This window comes from Physeter macrocephalus, chromosome 11 (assembly GCF_002837175.3).
Source record: "Physeter macrocephalus isolate SW-GA chromosome 11, ASM283717v5, whole genome shotgun sequence".
Classification (NCBI taxonomy): Eukaryota; Metazoa; Chordata; class Mammalia; order Artiodactyla; family Physeteridae; genus Physeter; species Physeter macrocephalus.
Genome location: NC_041224.1, coordinates 65,545,281 through 65,559,366, shown reverse-complemented (window position 1 = coordinate 65,559,366; position 14,086 = coordinate 65,545,281). Strand labels below are relative to the sequence as shown.

Here is a 14,086-nt window from a genome sequence, read left to right as displayed (position 1 = left end):
GAAGACCCAACGCAGCCAAACATAAATAAATAAATAAATTTATTTATTAAAAAAAAAATGAGGAGAGAGCAAGTTAGCTCTTGGCCAAAGGAGAAGCCCAGCTCCAAGCTGGTGAGGGGAGAAAGCACAACTCCAGGTGGCATCACTGGGCCAATACCACTGTCTTCAAACTTCAAAACCTCCCAGTCATTGTGCTGACTTCCGTGTACCCATTTTGTGCTCAGTTCCAGTCCGGGACAGACTAGAGGGATGGTGACGGGGCCTATCTCTTGTAAAGTTTATAGTCTGGGGTGGGGGTGCGGGGAGAACTAACTTCCCAAGGACAGTGCAAAGCCTCAGGAGCCTACCCTACCCTGCAGCTTGATCAGTGCCCCCAGGGGTTTAGAATCAGGCCATCAAACCAGTAAAAGCCAAAGATGGTAAGCAGCCATCTGCAGAAGGGACCTGGAAGTGGACTGAGGGGCCTGAGGGCTGGCATGTGTGAGTCAAGGAAAGCTTTATTAATTTCTTTGCCCGCTTTGGAAGACAGCCTGCCCAACACCTTGTTGGAAATGAATGCTTCTCAGAGTAAATTCACCATTTGCATTTGGGTTTTCTCAAGCCACGGAGAGACAGGTTACCTCTGGGTACCTGGATCAGGGTCATGCTGCTTCTGCAACTGCAAGACTGAGGATCTCACCTCTGTGATGCTCTGGAGGGCTGCCCTGGGTTAGCGCTGTGCAATCCCCTCCTTCCTTACTTTGCCATGCTCCCTGAGGTATGCACATGAAATTTCTTTTTTTTTGTGCCCAAGTTCAGGCCCTCCTGCTCCACCTTGACACACAATGACCTGGCTACTCCTTCATTCAACAGATAAGCACTGAGATCCACTCTGTGCCAGGCCCTGCTTGCTGGGCTGGGGGAACACAAAGAGGAATAATTTGTTTATCATGCCTTGGAGAAAACCTAATTCCACATAAGGGCAACCTTCCCAAAATCCGTCCCTAGTTTTTGAGTTTATGCTGAGAAGGCTGGTAGCATTTCCTTGTTTCTGGAGAAGATTCAGCTCCTGAAAACCACCTTACAAAGCTCAACTTCTCTTCCTGCTCCTTTTCTAAGGCCTAGTGGGAGCAGGGTGTGGGAGGACGGACTCCTGCGGACTTCCAGGAACACAGACTACCCTCCCTCCCTGCCCCGCGGCCGCATTTCGGTCCTCCCAGCGCAGGGGGCGCTGTGCGACGGTGAGAGCCGAGCCCGGCCTGCCTCCTCCTCCTGCGCCAGGGTCACCGCCCATGGCCGCGCAGGCGAAACCGGGAACGGCGGCCAGCAGGGGCGGGGCAGTGTAGCGGCCGGCTGGTCAGGCTCCGTACCGTGCTGGGGCGCGGGGCCTATCCCCGTTAGGAGTCATGCTCGGCAGGTCTGGGTACCGGGCGCTGCCCCTGGGGGACTTTGACCGTTTCCAGCAGTCGAGCTTCGGCTTCCTGGGCTCGCAGAAGGGTTGCTTGTCCCCGGAGCCGGGCGGCGTGGGGCCGGGGGCCGGTGAGTGGCCGCCCAGCACAGCGGACCCGGGAGAGATCGGCTGGCTCCCCTGGGCCCGAACTCTCTGCCTGTCGGGAGTCAGCCGGTCTTGCGCGCTCACATCCTAAGAGGAGGGACCGAGAGGGTGTCTCCACAATGTGGAGAAGGGCTTGGATCAGGCGCTGGGATGCTACTGCTGATCCAGCCCTCCCGGGGCTACGGGGCTGCAGCACCAGAGCTCTCTCATCTTCCAAGAAGCCTCGCCCCACCTCGTTTCTCCTCGGCTTTTATCAGCCCAGAGGTTTCAGGGTTCCATTTTGCCTAGAAAGAAACTAAGGTCTAGGCATAGGAGGTCACCAGCACGCCAAGGGCACTTGGCTGCAGAGAAATGGCAGAATCTTCACCTCAGGGGCCACCTCTAGACCCCATGAGCTTGAGCATCTCCCTGTTTGCTGGTGGAGATGCGCAGGCCCTCAAGTACCTGTCATGTCTTCCAGGCCCTGTCTTGCTCCAAATCCTTGAGTAATTCCCTTGGCCCCTAGGCCAGATCCCACATGCCACAGCCTAACAACCAAAACCCCAGAGGATGTGGCCCCTCTGTGATCCTCCTCTAATGACAGCTGCCCCTATCCAAGGGTTCCTTTCCTGCAGGGGCCATGTGGGTCAGAACGAGGCAGGAAAGGAGATTTAGCATTCTGGGGCTCAGAGAGCCCACAAGTATAGGGTTCCTGGAAGTGTGGAGCCGAGGCTCCTGCCTGCTTTCTGTTCAGGGTTGGGAGAGGAAAGAGAGCAGAAAATAATCTCTCCCAGATTCTGGGGCTTTCTCAGCTTTCACTCCCATTCTGGGCTTCTGGTTCACGGGGGCAGGGACCTGTGGTTCAGATGAATCTCATTTTCCTAGTTCTCCATCCCCCACCTCTCACCTGAAGCTGCTTCAAGCGAGGCATGGCCCAAAGGGCATTAAAGGGTGGTGAAGAATTGTGAGCTAGGAAAGAACATCTTTGCCCTCATCTCTGGCATCTGTTGAAGAGCAACTGATGCTTTATCCCTTTAAACTAAGGTCCAGTGATGCCACCTGGAGTTGTGCTTACTCCCCTCACCAGATAGCCTTAGGCTGTCTCCAAAAGGACTCCTTGAAAGCACACTTCTGGGGCTGATAGTAGAGGAGGTGTTATGCCAGCATCATTCAGTTCAACCCAGCGTGTGTTTACAGATGCCCAGGTACTCCTGGCTTTGCCAGCTATCGGAGGCAATATAAATCAGACAAAAGGATTGACTCGTGCTCAGCCCAGTGAGGAGAGAATCGAGTGATTGGCTTCTCAACTCCATTGACTGCTGTCTAGCAGAGAATAGGCCTTGTGAGGGTGGGACTTGGGACAGATTAGTTTTGGTGTATGGGAGGAAGGAACAGTCCTTAACTAGCACCTGCCCAAAGATGGGGGAGTAGTATTAGGCAAGGTGAGTATTTGATGGTACTTAGGGCACAGCACTAAAGTGGAGTGAAGAGCTGTGAGCTAGGAAAGAACATCTTAGCCCTGAAAAGGAAGGAGCCACTGAAAGGGGAGGTGGGCAAAAGGTACACTTGACTGAGTTCACTCAGCCAGCAGTTGTCCTGCCAGACCCAGTCGGCATTCCTTGACTACCTTTGCTCTCTTGTCCCCAGATGCACCTCAGAGCTGGCCTTCCTGGCTCTGCCATGGCCTCATCAGTTTCCTGGGGTTCTTGCTGCTTCTGATCACCTTCCCCATTTCTGGTTGGTTTGCCCTGAAGGTAAGGCTGGCTGGGTCAGCCCCCAGAATGGTTGAGCCATGTTGAGAGCTTTGGCATTGGTGGGTGAATTCTCCATCCTCTCCCCCCTTCCCCTAAATATTATCACAGCTCTGTGAAATGGGCTGGATAAGAATTGTTCATTCTCACCTTTCAGATGAGGAAACTGAAGCTCAGACTTGTCCAAAGTCATACTGGGAGCCAATAAGTGGCAGAAACAAGTCTTCCCAAACTCCCAAGTTTGGGGGTCTGAACGCTGGCTTTAAGGTGCACACAAATATCTTCCTCCCTTTGGGTTAGGCTAAATTAGAAATGAAAAATGCTCAAGCTGGCCCAGCAGGTGATGAGTAATAGGAATTCAGGCCTCCTTTTCAACAAGGGATGGTGCAGATGGGAAAGGGTGAGCTAGAGTTGAGGACTGCACCTGAGAGCTGCAGTGAAGGTGGAAGCCTACCCTCGTGCGGCCCCAGGCAACAGCCAGTGTCTCTAGAAAGCTTGGGGTTTGGTGTGGTCTCGAAGGGAGTCCTTAGAAGGTCCTAAATCCTAGTCCCCAAACTGCCACTGAAACAAATATCATGTGACCTTGGGCAAGTCACTGCCTCTCTGAGCCTTCATTTCTCAATTTGGACATATTTCCTTGTTTGAGGGCTCCAGGAACCTGAAGTTGGCAAAGCCCTTTGCTCGGGGCTGCTATTAGAGCAGCCCAGTTTTTCCCTTAACTAAGACAAGGGCAGACAGTTTCCTGGTTTGAGTCATGTCTAGCTTCAGATCACACAGGTGAAAGGTTTCACTGAGGATCAAGTCAATACAGAATGGCAGTTGAGAGCATGGCTTTTGGAGTCATTCAGAACTGCGTTCAGATCTTGCGTGTTTCACTTGGGGGCTTTGTGATTTTTGAGCACGTCAGTTAACCTCTCAGAGCTTTGGTTTTTTCATCGAAAGACAGAGCTCAGGATACCTGACACTGAACAAGGCCAGAGGGAGAGAGGGGAGGGAGGGACCTGGGGAGACATCATTGTCAGCAGCAGCTCAGTGCTTTCAATCCTTTCCCTTGCTGCTGTGGACAGATCGTGCCCACCTATGAGCGCATGATCGTGTTTCGACTGGGCCGGATCCGCACCCCTCAAGGACCCGGTATGGTTCTGCTCCTGCCCTTCATTGACTCCTTTCAGAGGGTGGATCTGAGGACACGAGCCTTCAGTGTCCCTCCTTGCAAGGTGAGGGGCTTCTTGGCTTCCGTGGACAGAGGGAGTGGGGGCTTATGCTGGGTGTATTGGCCTGTGAGTAGCCATTAGGGGTGAGGAATGAGGAAGAGACCAGAAAAAGGGGGAGGGGGCTGGGAGGACATCCTTGATCCATATACCTAAGCCCACGCACTTGGGGATACCATTTTGCTCTTGAGGAGCTAGTGACCAGGCGAGTGGGTCAAGTTGGGTGGTCTCAGTGGGCCTGGCCTCCCTGCGCCCCCAGCCCCTCTTTCATGGCCTCCCCCAACAGTTGGCCTCTAAGGATGGGGCTGTGCTGTCTGTGGGGGCTGACGTCCAGTTCCGCATCTGGGACCCGGTACTGTCGGTGATGACAGTGAAGGACCTGAACACAGCCACACGCATGACGGCCCAGAATGCCATGACCAAGGCTCTGCTCAAGAGGCCTCTGCGGGAGATCCAGATGGAGAAGCTCAAGATCAGCGACCAGCTCCTGGTAGGCAGCTCCACACAGGGCAGAGTTCGGTGGCTGGCACCTCGGCCCATCTCTGCCTGCCAGGGCACTTTAGCAGAGTGCCAGATCACTCTGGGCCTCAGTTTGCCTTATGTCCCAAGAGTGTAACAACTTTTTGAAGAGTCAGGGGTCTGGGTGGGACTGTGAGTTGAGGAACAGAAGACGGCACAGACCATAGCGATCTTGGGCAAATCTATCCCTGAGAGGTGAAGGGGCTGGGACAGGGGAGGAAGGGGCTGTGACAGGGGAGGGAGTGGCCTGACAGAAATTCTTGTCCCAGGCAGAAAACCTGCCCCGACTGCCTGAGGTTTTACTCTTCACTGCTCTGCAGGCATTGCCATGACAACACTGGGCCTCAGGGGCACTTAGCAGCCTCGTGGGGCAGGCAGGTAGGTGAAAGGAGCAGGGGCCTTGCTGGCCCAGTCACCTTCAGGGGAATTCCATGCTCCCCAAGGCAGCATGTGCATTTTTGTGGGTTTGTGTTCTTTGTTCTGAAGAGAACAAAGGGACATGAGGACATTTGGACCTTTTTCCTGCCTCTTCTCTGAGTGTGAGCAATTACACTGGAATTCACCTCAAATCCCTCCTGTGACAAGATGGGGTTGAAATACATATGTGAAGGCATGTCCCCTGCTCCTCACGTTCACCTTGTGCTTTCTCCCACGTCTTGGAAGGGGACCGTGGGTGAAGTTTCCCCTCGTTTCCCCAAGATCTGCTTTCCCCTGGGTTAGAGGACAGGAAGGGGAGTGGGGTAATGCCAGTCCTGGAGGTCACAATCCCTTCAGGAAATAAATCAACTGGGTGAAATTCCCAAGAGAAGCTCTCATATGCATAGCATTTTGCCTGCCTCAGTGTATCTCTGCTTTACATTTTACTGCAAAGGCTGGTATTATTGTTTTATTTTGGAGGAAGGAAACTAAGGCTCAGAAATTATTTGACTTGCCCCTAAGAGCTGTGGTCAAGGCAGAGCTGGCCCAGAGCCAGATCACCTGCCCCCCACCCCCCAATCCGGTGCCCAGTCTTATACAACTCAGATCACAATTTGATAATTTTTTTTCATGAAACCACATTCCGTTTTGATCTACCTTTAGGAAGAGAAAATTGCTCTCGGCCTTGTTGCACATGGCTTTGGTGCAGCAAAGCCAAGAGAGGCCATCTGAGGGAGTGAGTCCCATACCAGGACATTAGAGTCATGTAGGGCCATTGCCCAGATTGAGTTGGCTCCTGGTAAAGTGGGGTCAGTGCCTGGTTAAAATGAAATCTCAGGAAATCCAGCACACCTCCCTAAGGCCTGTTTCAGGCATACGTCTCTCATTCTCACCGCACCCCCACTTCTGCGTACTTTTCCTCTAGAGGGATTGCACGCTCCCCACCTCTCATTTGCTGGGCCCTCCTTAGCTGCTCCAGGCCAGCCGCTTCATCCCTCACTGCCCCAGCCCAGCCTCCCCCATTGCCACCCCACCCATCCCTCTGCCACAGGCCTTGCCTCTTAATCCTCAAGAGAAAACACTCTAGGGTGAGAACTCTTTCAGCTTCCTCCAGCATCACCCCTTCAAACTCATCTACATCTGTGCTGTTTTCCTGTCTCACTGGAAGCATCTGCTTCCTCTGCACAGGGCAGTGCTCTAGGCCCAGGACTCGGCTCCCTCCCTCAATTCAGCCTCTTCTTGCCTTTTTGCAAGGACACATGTTCTCCTTTTGTCCCAGACCCCCTCTAGCTCTTAACCCCTCTCTCCCCTTTCCTTCCTGCCCTCCTGTCCTTAATCTAGGCTCCCCCACACGCTCCTAAGACTGACGTCACTGCTGACCTCATGGTGACCTCCCTCTTGCTAGCACAGGGACAATTCTCAGTCCTTCCCTTACTTCACCTGGAGGCAGACTTTGACTCCATGGACCCATCCTTCTCTTATTCTTGGATCCTCTGCTTCCTCGGGCTTCCATTATTCCACACTCCTGGTTACTCCCTGTTCTCCTGCCCTTCTGTTTCCAGGTTTCCCTCCATGGTCTCTTCTCACCTGTGACCTCCCAGGAGAGCTTACCCACCTGGGGCTTTCTGCTAACTCTAGACACAAATTATTCTCAACACTCAGAACCAGTCCCACTCTGCCCAGCTTCCTGGCCCCACTTATCCAATTGCGGTTGGCCGTCCCGTAGACACCTCAAGCTTAACGTGTTTAAAAAGTCACCATTCCTTCCCTACCCACCCCCAAATCTGTGTCTTCCTCTGTGTATGCTCTCTGGATAAATGCCCGCATTCATGATCCGTGCAGGAAGCCATACTAGAAATGTGACTCCTCCAACTCCTCACCGCCCTCCTTGTTTTCGCACATCCAGGCAGCCGACAAGTCCAGCAGTTCTCTTTCTCTAGTGTCCTTCTGTAGCTTAATAGAGTTTACAGAGTTGTGCCCCTCTCCTGGTGTGTCTCGGCTCACAGCCGCCTCTCTGCCTGACACCGCATCTGCATCACTTCTGCCTGTAGTTTGAAACAACGTCCTACCTGGTCTCCAGGCCTCTACCCTCAGCCCCTCCAATCCAGTGTCCACATAGCAGCCAAGAGAATCTTTGCAACAAGCAAGACTGCTCTGTCACTTGCCTGCTAAACTCATCTCCGGGACTCCTTGTGCCTCAGAATAAATCCAAGTGAGCAGGAGCAGCCTCTCTGAGCCCTCGGCTGTCTCTGGTGTCCCAGGCCACAATTGAGGGTCCAGCTAAGTGGAACTGTGGTTCCTCACAGTTCCCCGAACATTCGAGGTGCTCCTTTCTGCATTTTTGCACCTGCTGTTCCCATTGCCTGGAAAGGTCCTCCTTTGATGCCCCTTCACCTGGATGATTCCTCCTCCTCCTGGCATCACCCCCTCCTCCCTGCCCCACCCCCTCTCCTGATTGCTCACTACCAGCTGCCCACAGCTGGGTTGTAATTGCCCTCTGCCTCCGTCCCAGGCTGGGAACTTCTCAAGGGCAGGCCTGGTGCCTCATGTGCCACCATGGCCATACCAGCCTGCCTAAAGAACGTGCTCTGGAAAGGTTTGTTGAACGAGTGCCATTTCTCCCCACACCATCCTCCAGCTGGAGATCAATGATGTGACCAGGGCCTGGGGGCTGGAGGTGGACCGCGTGGAGCTGGCAGTGGAGGCCGTGCTCCAGCTGCCCCAGGACAGTCCAGCTGGGCCCAGCCTGGACAGCACCCTGCAGCAGCTGGCCCTCTACTTCCTGGGAGGAGGCATGTCTTCAGTGGCAGGAGGTGCCCCACTCCCCGAGCCAGGTAAGGAGCCTCGGGGAAAGAGTGAGGGTGCCCCCCAGGGCGCTCAGCTTGGTGTCCAGCACAGACTGAACTTTGCTACTTGTTCCCTTAACCAAGCAGCTTGTGCAGTGCACACCCCGCCCAGCTGTTGGGGCCACCCTGATTCTAGAGCTGACCAGAGCTAAGGCAGTGAGGAGAGTCCAGGTGTCTGAGTGTGTGGAGGCCTTTGGGAGCCTCCATGGGAGGAAGCAACAGCATCCAGAAAAGAGTTTTGGATTCAAGGCTGGAGTAGCTTAGAAATGGGATTTGGGGTTATGGCTAAAAACTCAAGGGCAGCTTCTTAGGAAACTGAGGAGGAAACTGAACGTGGGCCTGAAGAGGGTGTAAGAGGGAACTGCCGCGAAGGTACGGAGGCCACACGTTGACCTTGGCAGCACACTGACCTCCTTCTCTCTGCCTCGCTCCCAATCCCCTTGGCCGCCCCCAGCAGATACCTTGGATATGGTGAACGAGGTTGAGCCGTCTGCCCCTCATGGTGGTGCCAGGTCCAGCCCCAAGCAGCCAGTGGCCGAGGGGCTGCTGACGGCTCTGAAGCCCTTCCTGTCTGAGGCCCTGGTCAGCCAGGTCGGGGCCTGCTACCAGTTCAATGTCGTCCTGCCCAGTGGCACCCAGAGCATCTACTTCTTGGACCTCACTACAGGTGCAGCTGCCCTCCCTGCTTTCTTCCTTCCCACCTGGGTTGCTCATAGCCCCTACCACCCATGGTCCTTTTTCAGACTGGGCCCTGCTCCTGCCAGCAGTTTAGGGCAAACCCATAGCAGTCAGGGGCTCAGATGCCATTTGCAGACAGTGACTATCCAGGCCTCGGTCTCCCTGCCCTGTCCTCGTCAGCAGGACAACTCAGATGGCCGAGCTTCCTGTACCAAGAGCCCCACACACGTTGCAGTCCTGTTCATGGCAGGCTCAGCACTGAGCATGTTTTGTGCGTTATCTCACCTACTTCTCATCATCAGCGTATGATTTAGGGATTATCATCATCCCCATTTCACCAATTTGGAAACTGAGGCTCTGAGTGGTCACACAGCCAATGAGACTTGAACCCAGGGTATTAGAACTTGAACGCTTAACCACTATTTCCACCCCTCCCAGTGGGACATGCTAATAACCTCTTCTACCCCTTGCAGCATAGTCGTCCCCCTACTAATGCTCAGTTTTCTTTCTCCCCACAGGGCAAGGGAGGGTGGGACACGGGGTGCCTGATGCCATCCCTGATGTGGTGGTGGAGATGGCTGAGGAGGACCTGCAGGCCCTGTTGTGCAGGGAGCTGCGGCCCCTGGGGGCCTACATGAGCGGGCGGCTGAAGGTGAAGGGCGACCTGGCCGTGGCCATGAAGCTGGAGGCTGTCCTCAGGGCCTTGAAGTAGCAGGTTTGGCTGACTGTCCATAGCCCAGCTCCGAACCTGGCACCAAGCCAGGGGGGCATCTTGGAGGAGGAGTCATTGACACTGCACCTTGGATTGTTGAGGCCCTGAGAAGTTTCAGGCCCAGCAAGAGCCAATGAGCAGAGGCTGGGAGACCCTGGAGACTGGGAAAGGCTGAGTCAGGCGGCCCTGCCCTTCTCACCCACAGTGGTTCTCCGGACAAGCCTTTGCTGATCCTGGTCCCCTGCCGAGTACCCGGTCTGAGCTGGGTACACAGCGCAGTGACAGGAGAGCCAGGCCTGCTGTGCTCTGCTGGCTACCTGACTGGAGAGCCAGGGCTGACAGAAACAGCCTGACAGCAGCTGGTTTGGTCCCAGTGTGAGGGAGCAATGCATGCAGCTCAGGCTCCAAGCTCCAGAAGCAGGGTCAGAGAGGCTGGAGGAGGGAGAGGGAAGGCGGCCACCGAGAAGAGGTCCCTGCAGTGGGAGGGATCTGGGGATCGGCTGGGTCCTCCCTGCTGATTGCAGTCCAGGCCCAGGCTGTGGGGATGGGGACAGGAAAGAGTGGGGCTGGCTCCTCCCCGGCCCTGCTCTTGAAGATGTCTTGACTCATCTCGCAGCTCGGTTGCATGCCTGACAGACTGGAGCCCAGGGCAGCATGAAGGAGAGCCCTGCTGTTCCTGTGCTTTTCGGAGGTTTGAAAACCTCAAATAAATGTGATGTTTACAATGTATTTGGAGAGAAATAGGGGTAATGGAGGTGGGTCGGAGGGTCTCTGAGGTGATGCCCCTGCTGCCGGACCAGGGCCCAGGCCCTAAAGGGTGACACAAGCCCTGACAGTGCTCTTCAATCACCCACAGTTCCCCTTCCTGCCCAGGGTCTCAAAGCAGACAGGAGCAGGGCACTCTGTTCCTGTTTATAGTCAGGGTAGAGGTTTGGCAGGAAAGAGGGGGTGTGTGTGTGACAGAGCTGGTCTGGCAAACAGTAACCTAATGAAGGCAGGGCTGGGGGCTCATACCACATTCAAGAGAAGGGTAGGAGCTGCTATCAGCTGCCCCTCCTGTTATACCCCTGGTCACTGTTTCCCTACTGTTCTGGCCCAAACCTCAGGGACCCCAGAGAAGGGGGGCCTTAGACATCTCGGGTTCTAAGAAATGATGAATCTCTCACATCCTGGAGAGACTTGTTAAAAAAAAAAAAAAAAAAAAAAACCACAGAAATTTGACGCTCCTCTTTGAGGAGCAGCCTCTGGCTGTGATCTGGCACCAGGCCTTCCCCCTCAGGGCCCTGTCCAGCTGCCTTGGCACCAGGCTCCATCCAGTTTGCCCTTTTGTTCCTGCCAGTGCCCGCCTTGGCCTCTTGTAGGTCCTCCCAGCGTAGACCAAACCACCATTGGGTTCAGGTTGCAGCCCCAGGGCCCCTTCCTGGAGGGCCAGAGCCCCAGGTTGCTGCCCCTGCTCTGTCCCTCTCTTCACTCCTGGAGGCCGCCCAGCCAGGGCTGCCTGTTCAAAAGCCTTCCCTCCAATCCCCACCGGCCACACTCCCGCTGCCCGTGAGCCCTGGTGGGGCAGGATCTTCTCTGCTTGGCCTGGGCTCCCCCTCTACTTTGGCGCTGTCGTTGTGCCTGTTGCCCACTGTGTCTGTCACTGTTCTTGTGTAAGTGCCTGCCCTCCCTGCTGGACCGTGAGCTTCGTGCCTGAGCCATCCATCGCTACTGCACACAGTGCCCCGGGGGGAAGAGGGGAAAACCCAGGCATCTTCCGCATGAAAGCTTCAGGGAAACCAAAACTCTAATTTTCTTGGTGGCTGTTGGAGGATCAGCATCACAGGGGAAACAAACTTTTCTAGATGTCTGTGTGGTTGGAGAACAAAGCCTGCTGCCAGTAGTTAATACCTTCCTGTCAAGGGGAACTCAGTCCTTGGTGAGGCCAGCACTCCAGGAAAGGGAGCCCACAGGTTCAAGGCCTCTGAGTTTCTGAGGACCCAGCAGACTTTGTAGTCCCCAGTGGGGGACGAGGGGCACCTAATGGGGCCAGGGTGTGGGGAGGGAGGGAGAGGGTGTCCATCAAAGAAGGCTTCCTGAGGAGCTGATGCCTGAGACTCACAGCTACATGGAGATGAGAGAAGAAAGAAAATGGGGGAAAGACACTCCGCAGAGGGGAAAGTCCCTGTGAGAGCACAGGACGAGGCAGTGGGCATCTCCAATTTGGGAAACTGGAACCTAAAGTCTGAAGGGGGATGTATGCAGGGGTTTTTGGGGAAGCGGGTAACAGTAGTAACTGATGCTGTGCCAAGGATGCCCCTGTACTGCACTAGGCACTTCCTATATTTGTTTTCCTCAAGCTAACCTGATGAATAGTGATAGTTATATTATTATGCTATATTGATATATAATGTATTATTCTGATGTTATTTTTAAATAAGTATTTAATTTTGAATAGAGAATTTTAAAAAGGCGTGCTATGAAAATTGTCCCTTGCACTCCTGATTCCATCCACATATTTTCAAACAGGTATCCCATGGTATTTGTTTCTTGGTTTTTCTTCCAGAAGTTGAGGTTTAAAAAAAATACGTTTACAAGAAAATCCAAATATATTATTCTCTGGACGGGGGTTGGTTGTTTTTTGGGTTTTCACAGAAATGGCAGCATAGCAAATACAATGTTGATTTGTTCACTTAACCTTACAGTTGAGGATCTTTCCATATTAGCACACCTAGACTTTCCCTATTCAGTTTTGTAGTTACATAGGATTCCATTGAATGGGTTATCATAGTTTATTTAACCTGGTTTGCATTGATGGGCATTCAGATTTTTTGTGTGTGTTTTGCTATTTCAAACAATCTTGCAGTAATAATCTTTCACATATGCTATTTCACCTGTGGTTGAAGTTCATCTGTGAGATAAAGTCCTAGAAAGGAAATTGCTAGGTCAAAGCGTTTCTAATTTAATATTGCCCAAATGCCTTCTCTGGGGGTTATTCTAATTTACACTCCCATTATCAGTGAGTGAGAGTCTGTTTTTCCTCATAGCCATGGCAACACAATGTGTTTTTAAACTTTTGGATTTTTTTTTTTTTTTTTTTTTTTTTTTTTTTTTTTTTGCGGTACAAGGGCCTCTCTCTGTTGTGGCGTCTCCCGTTGCGGAGTACAGGCTCCGGACGCGCAGGCTCAGCGGCCATGGCTCACGGGCCCAGCCACTCCGCGGCATGTGGGATCTTCCCGGACTGGGGCACGAACCCGTGTCCCCTGCATCGGCAGGCGGACTCTCAACCACCGCGCCACCAGGGAAGCCCCAAAACTTGGATTTTTTGACAGTCTAGTAAGTGAAAAATTGCATCTCAGTGTAATTTTTTAAAGTTGTTCAATTGTTTATTGCTTTTTAAGACTTGGATTTTCAGTCGCAGCAAAAGCACAGGATTTTTGCTGTCTTTCTCCAACATTTACTTTTTAAAGTATGATATGATAAAATGCACCCATTTTAAATGTGCTTGATGTGTTTTGACAAATGTGAACACCGTGTAACCACCAGCCACCGCAATCAAGATATAGAACATTTCCATCAACTCCCGTAGTTCCCTTGTGTCCTTTCCCATTCAAGCCTCACTGTCCCCGCCCCCGCCCCCCCAGGTCCGGGTCACCACTGATCTGCTTTCTGTAACTGTTGATTAAATTACACTTTTCTAGAGTTTCATACAAGTGAAACTATACCGTGTGTACCCTTCTCTAACTTCTTTTCCTTTAGTGTTTTTGAATCATCTGTGTTATTATGTGTATGTGTAGTTTGTTCTTTTTTATTGTTAGTGATATTCTGTTGTATGGATAGATGTACAATGTACATATTCATCTGTTCATGGACATTTGAGTAGTTTTCAGTTTTGATTATCAGAGCTCCTCTGAACATCTGTCTGTGTACAAGTCTTTGTATGGGTATATGTTTTCATTTGGGTAAATACTCAGGAGTAGAATTTCTGGGTCAAGAAACTAACAAACCAATTCCAAGATAGTCATGCCAACACTTGGTGCTGTCAGTCTTTTTCACTGGGTGTGACTGATGACTTGAGCCTCCTTTTGGGTGCTTATTGGGCATATGTCTTCTTTTGTGAAGTGTCTGTCCGATATTTTTTCTCACTTTAAAAAATGGCTTATTTATCTTATCGGTATAGATTCGTATTAGCTTTAAGACTTCTTAGTTAAATCCTGGATACATGTTTTTTAGCACCTATTTGGAATATTTTCTCTCAGTCTGTAGCTTGCCTTTCTAACTTTATCTTGAAAAGCAGTAGATTTTAATTTTGATAAAGTCCAGTCTACAACTTTTTTTTAATCCAGGTTTTTTTTTTCCTAAATTTATTTATTTTTGGCTGCGTTGGGTCTTCATTGGTGCGCGCAGGCTTTCTCTAGTTGCAGTGAGTGGGGGCTTCTCTTGTTGCAGTGCGCGGGCTC

General features: G+C 52.3%; 1 protein-coding gene across 9 annotated transcripts; it reads left to right on the top strand.

Moving 5' to 3' along the window:
* Window positions 1–1,381: 1,381 nt before the first annotated feature.
* Window positions 1,382–13,423, top strand: STOML1 (stomatin like 1). Of its 9 annotated transcripts, none has more exons than XM_024128668.2 (8): window positions 1,382–1,603; window positions 3,161–3,267; window positions 3,422–3,531; window positions 4,332–4,481; window positions 4,762–4,965; window positions 8,050–8,245; window positions 8,712–8,924; window positions 9,454–12,683. In XM_024128668.2, exons 1-8 carry the CDS (start codon window positions 1,386–1,388, stop codon window positions 9,645–9,647), a joined length of 1,392 nt encoding a protein of 463 aa, XP_023984436.1. In that variant the 5' UTR covers window positions 1,382–1,385; the 3' UTR covers window positions 9,648–12,683. The 9 variants fall into 9 exon arrangements, with proteins under 9 accessions (XP_023984436.1, XP_054944077.1, XP_028351757.1 ...); XM_055088105.1 differs by having other exon boundaries at window positions 1,435–1,518; XM_055088102.1 differs by lacking the exons at window positions 3,422–3,531; window positions 9,454–12,683 and adding an exon at window positions 12,755–13,423 and having other exon boundaries at window positions 1,382–1,518.
* Window positions 13,424–14,086: the final 663 nt, after the last annotated feature.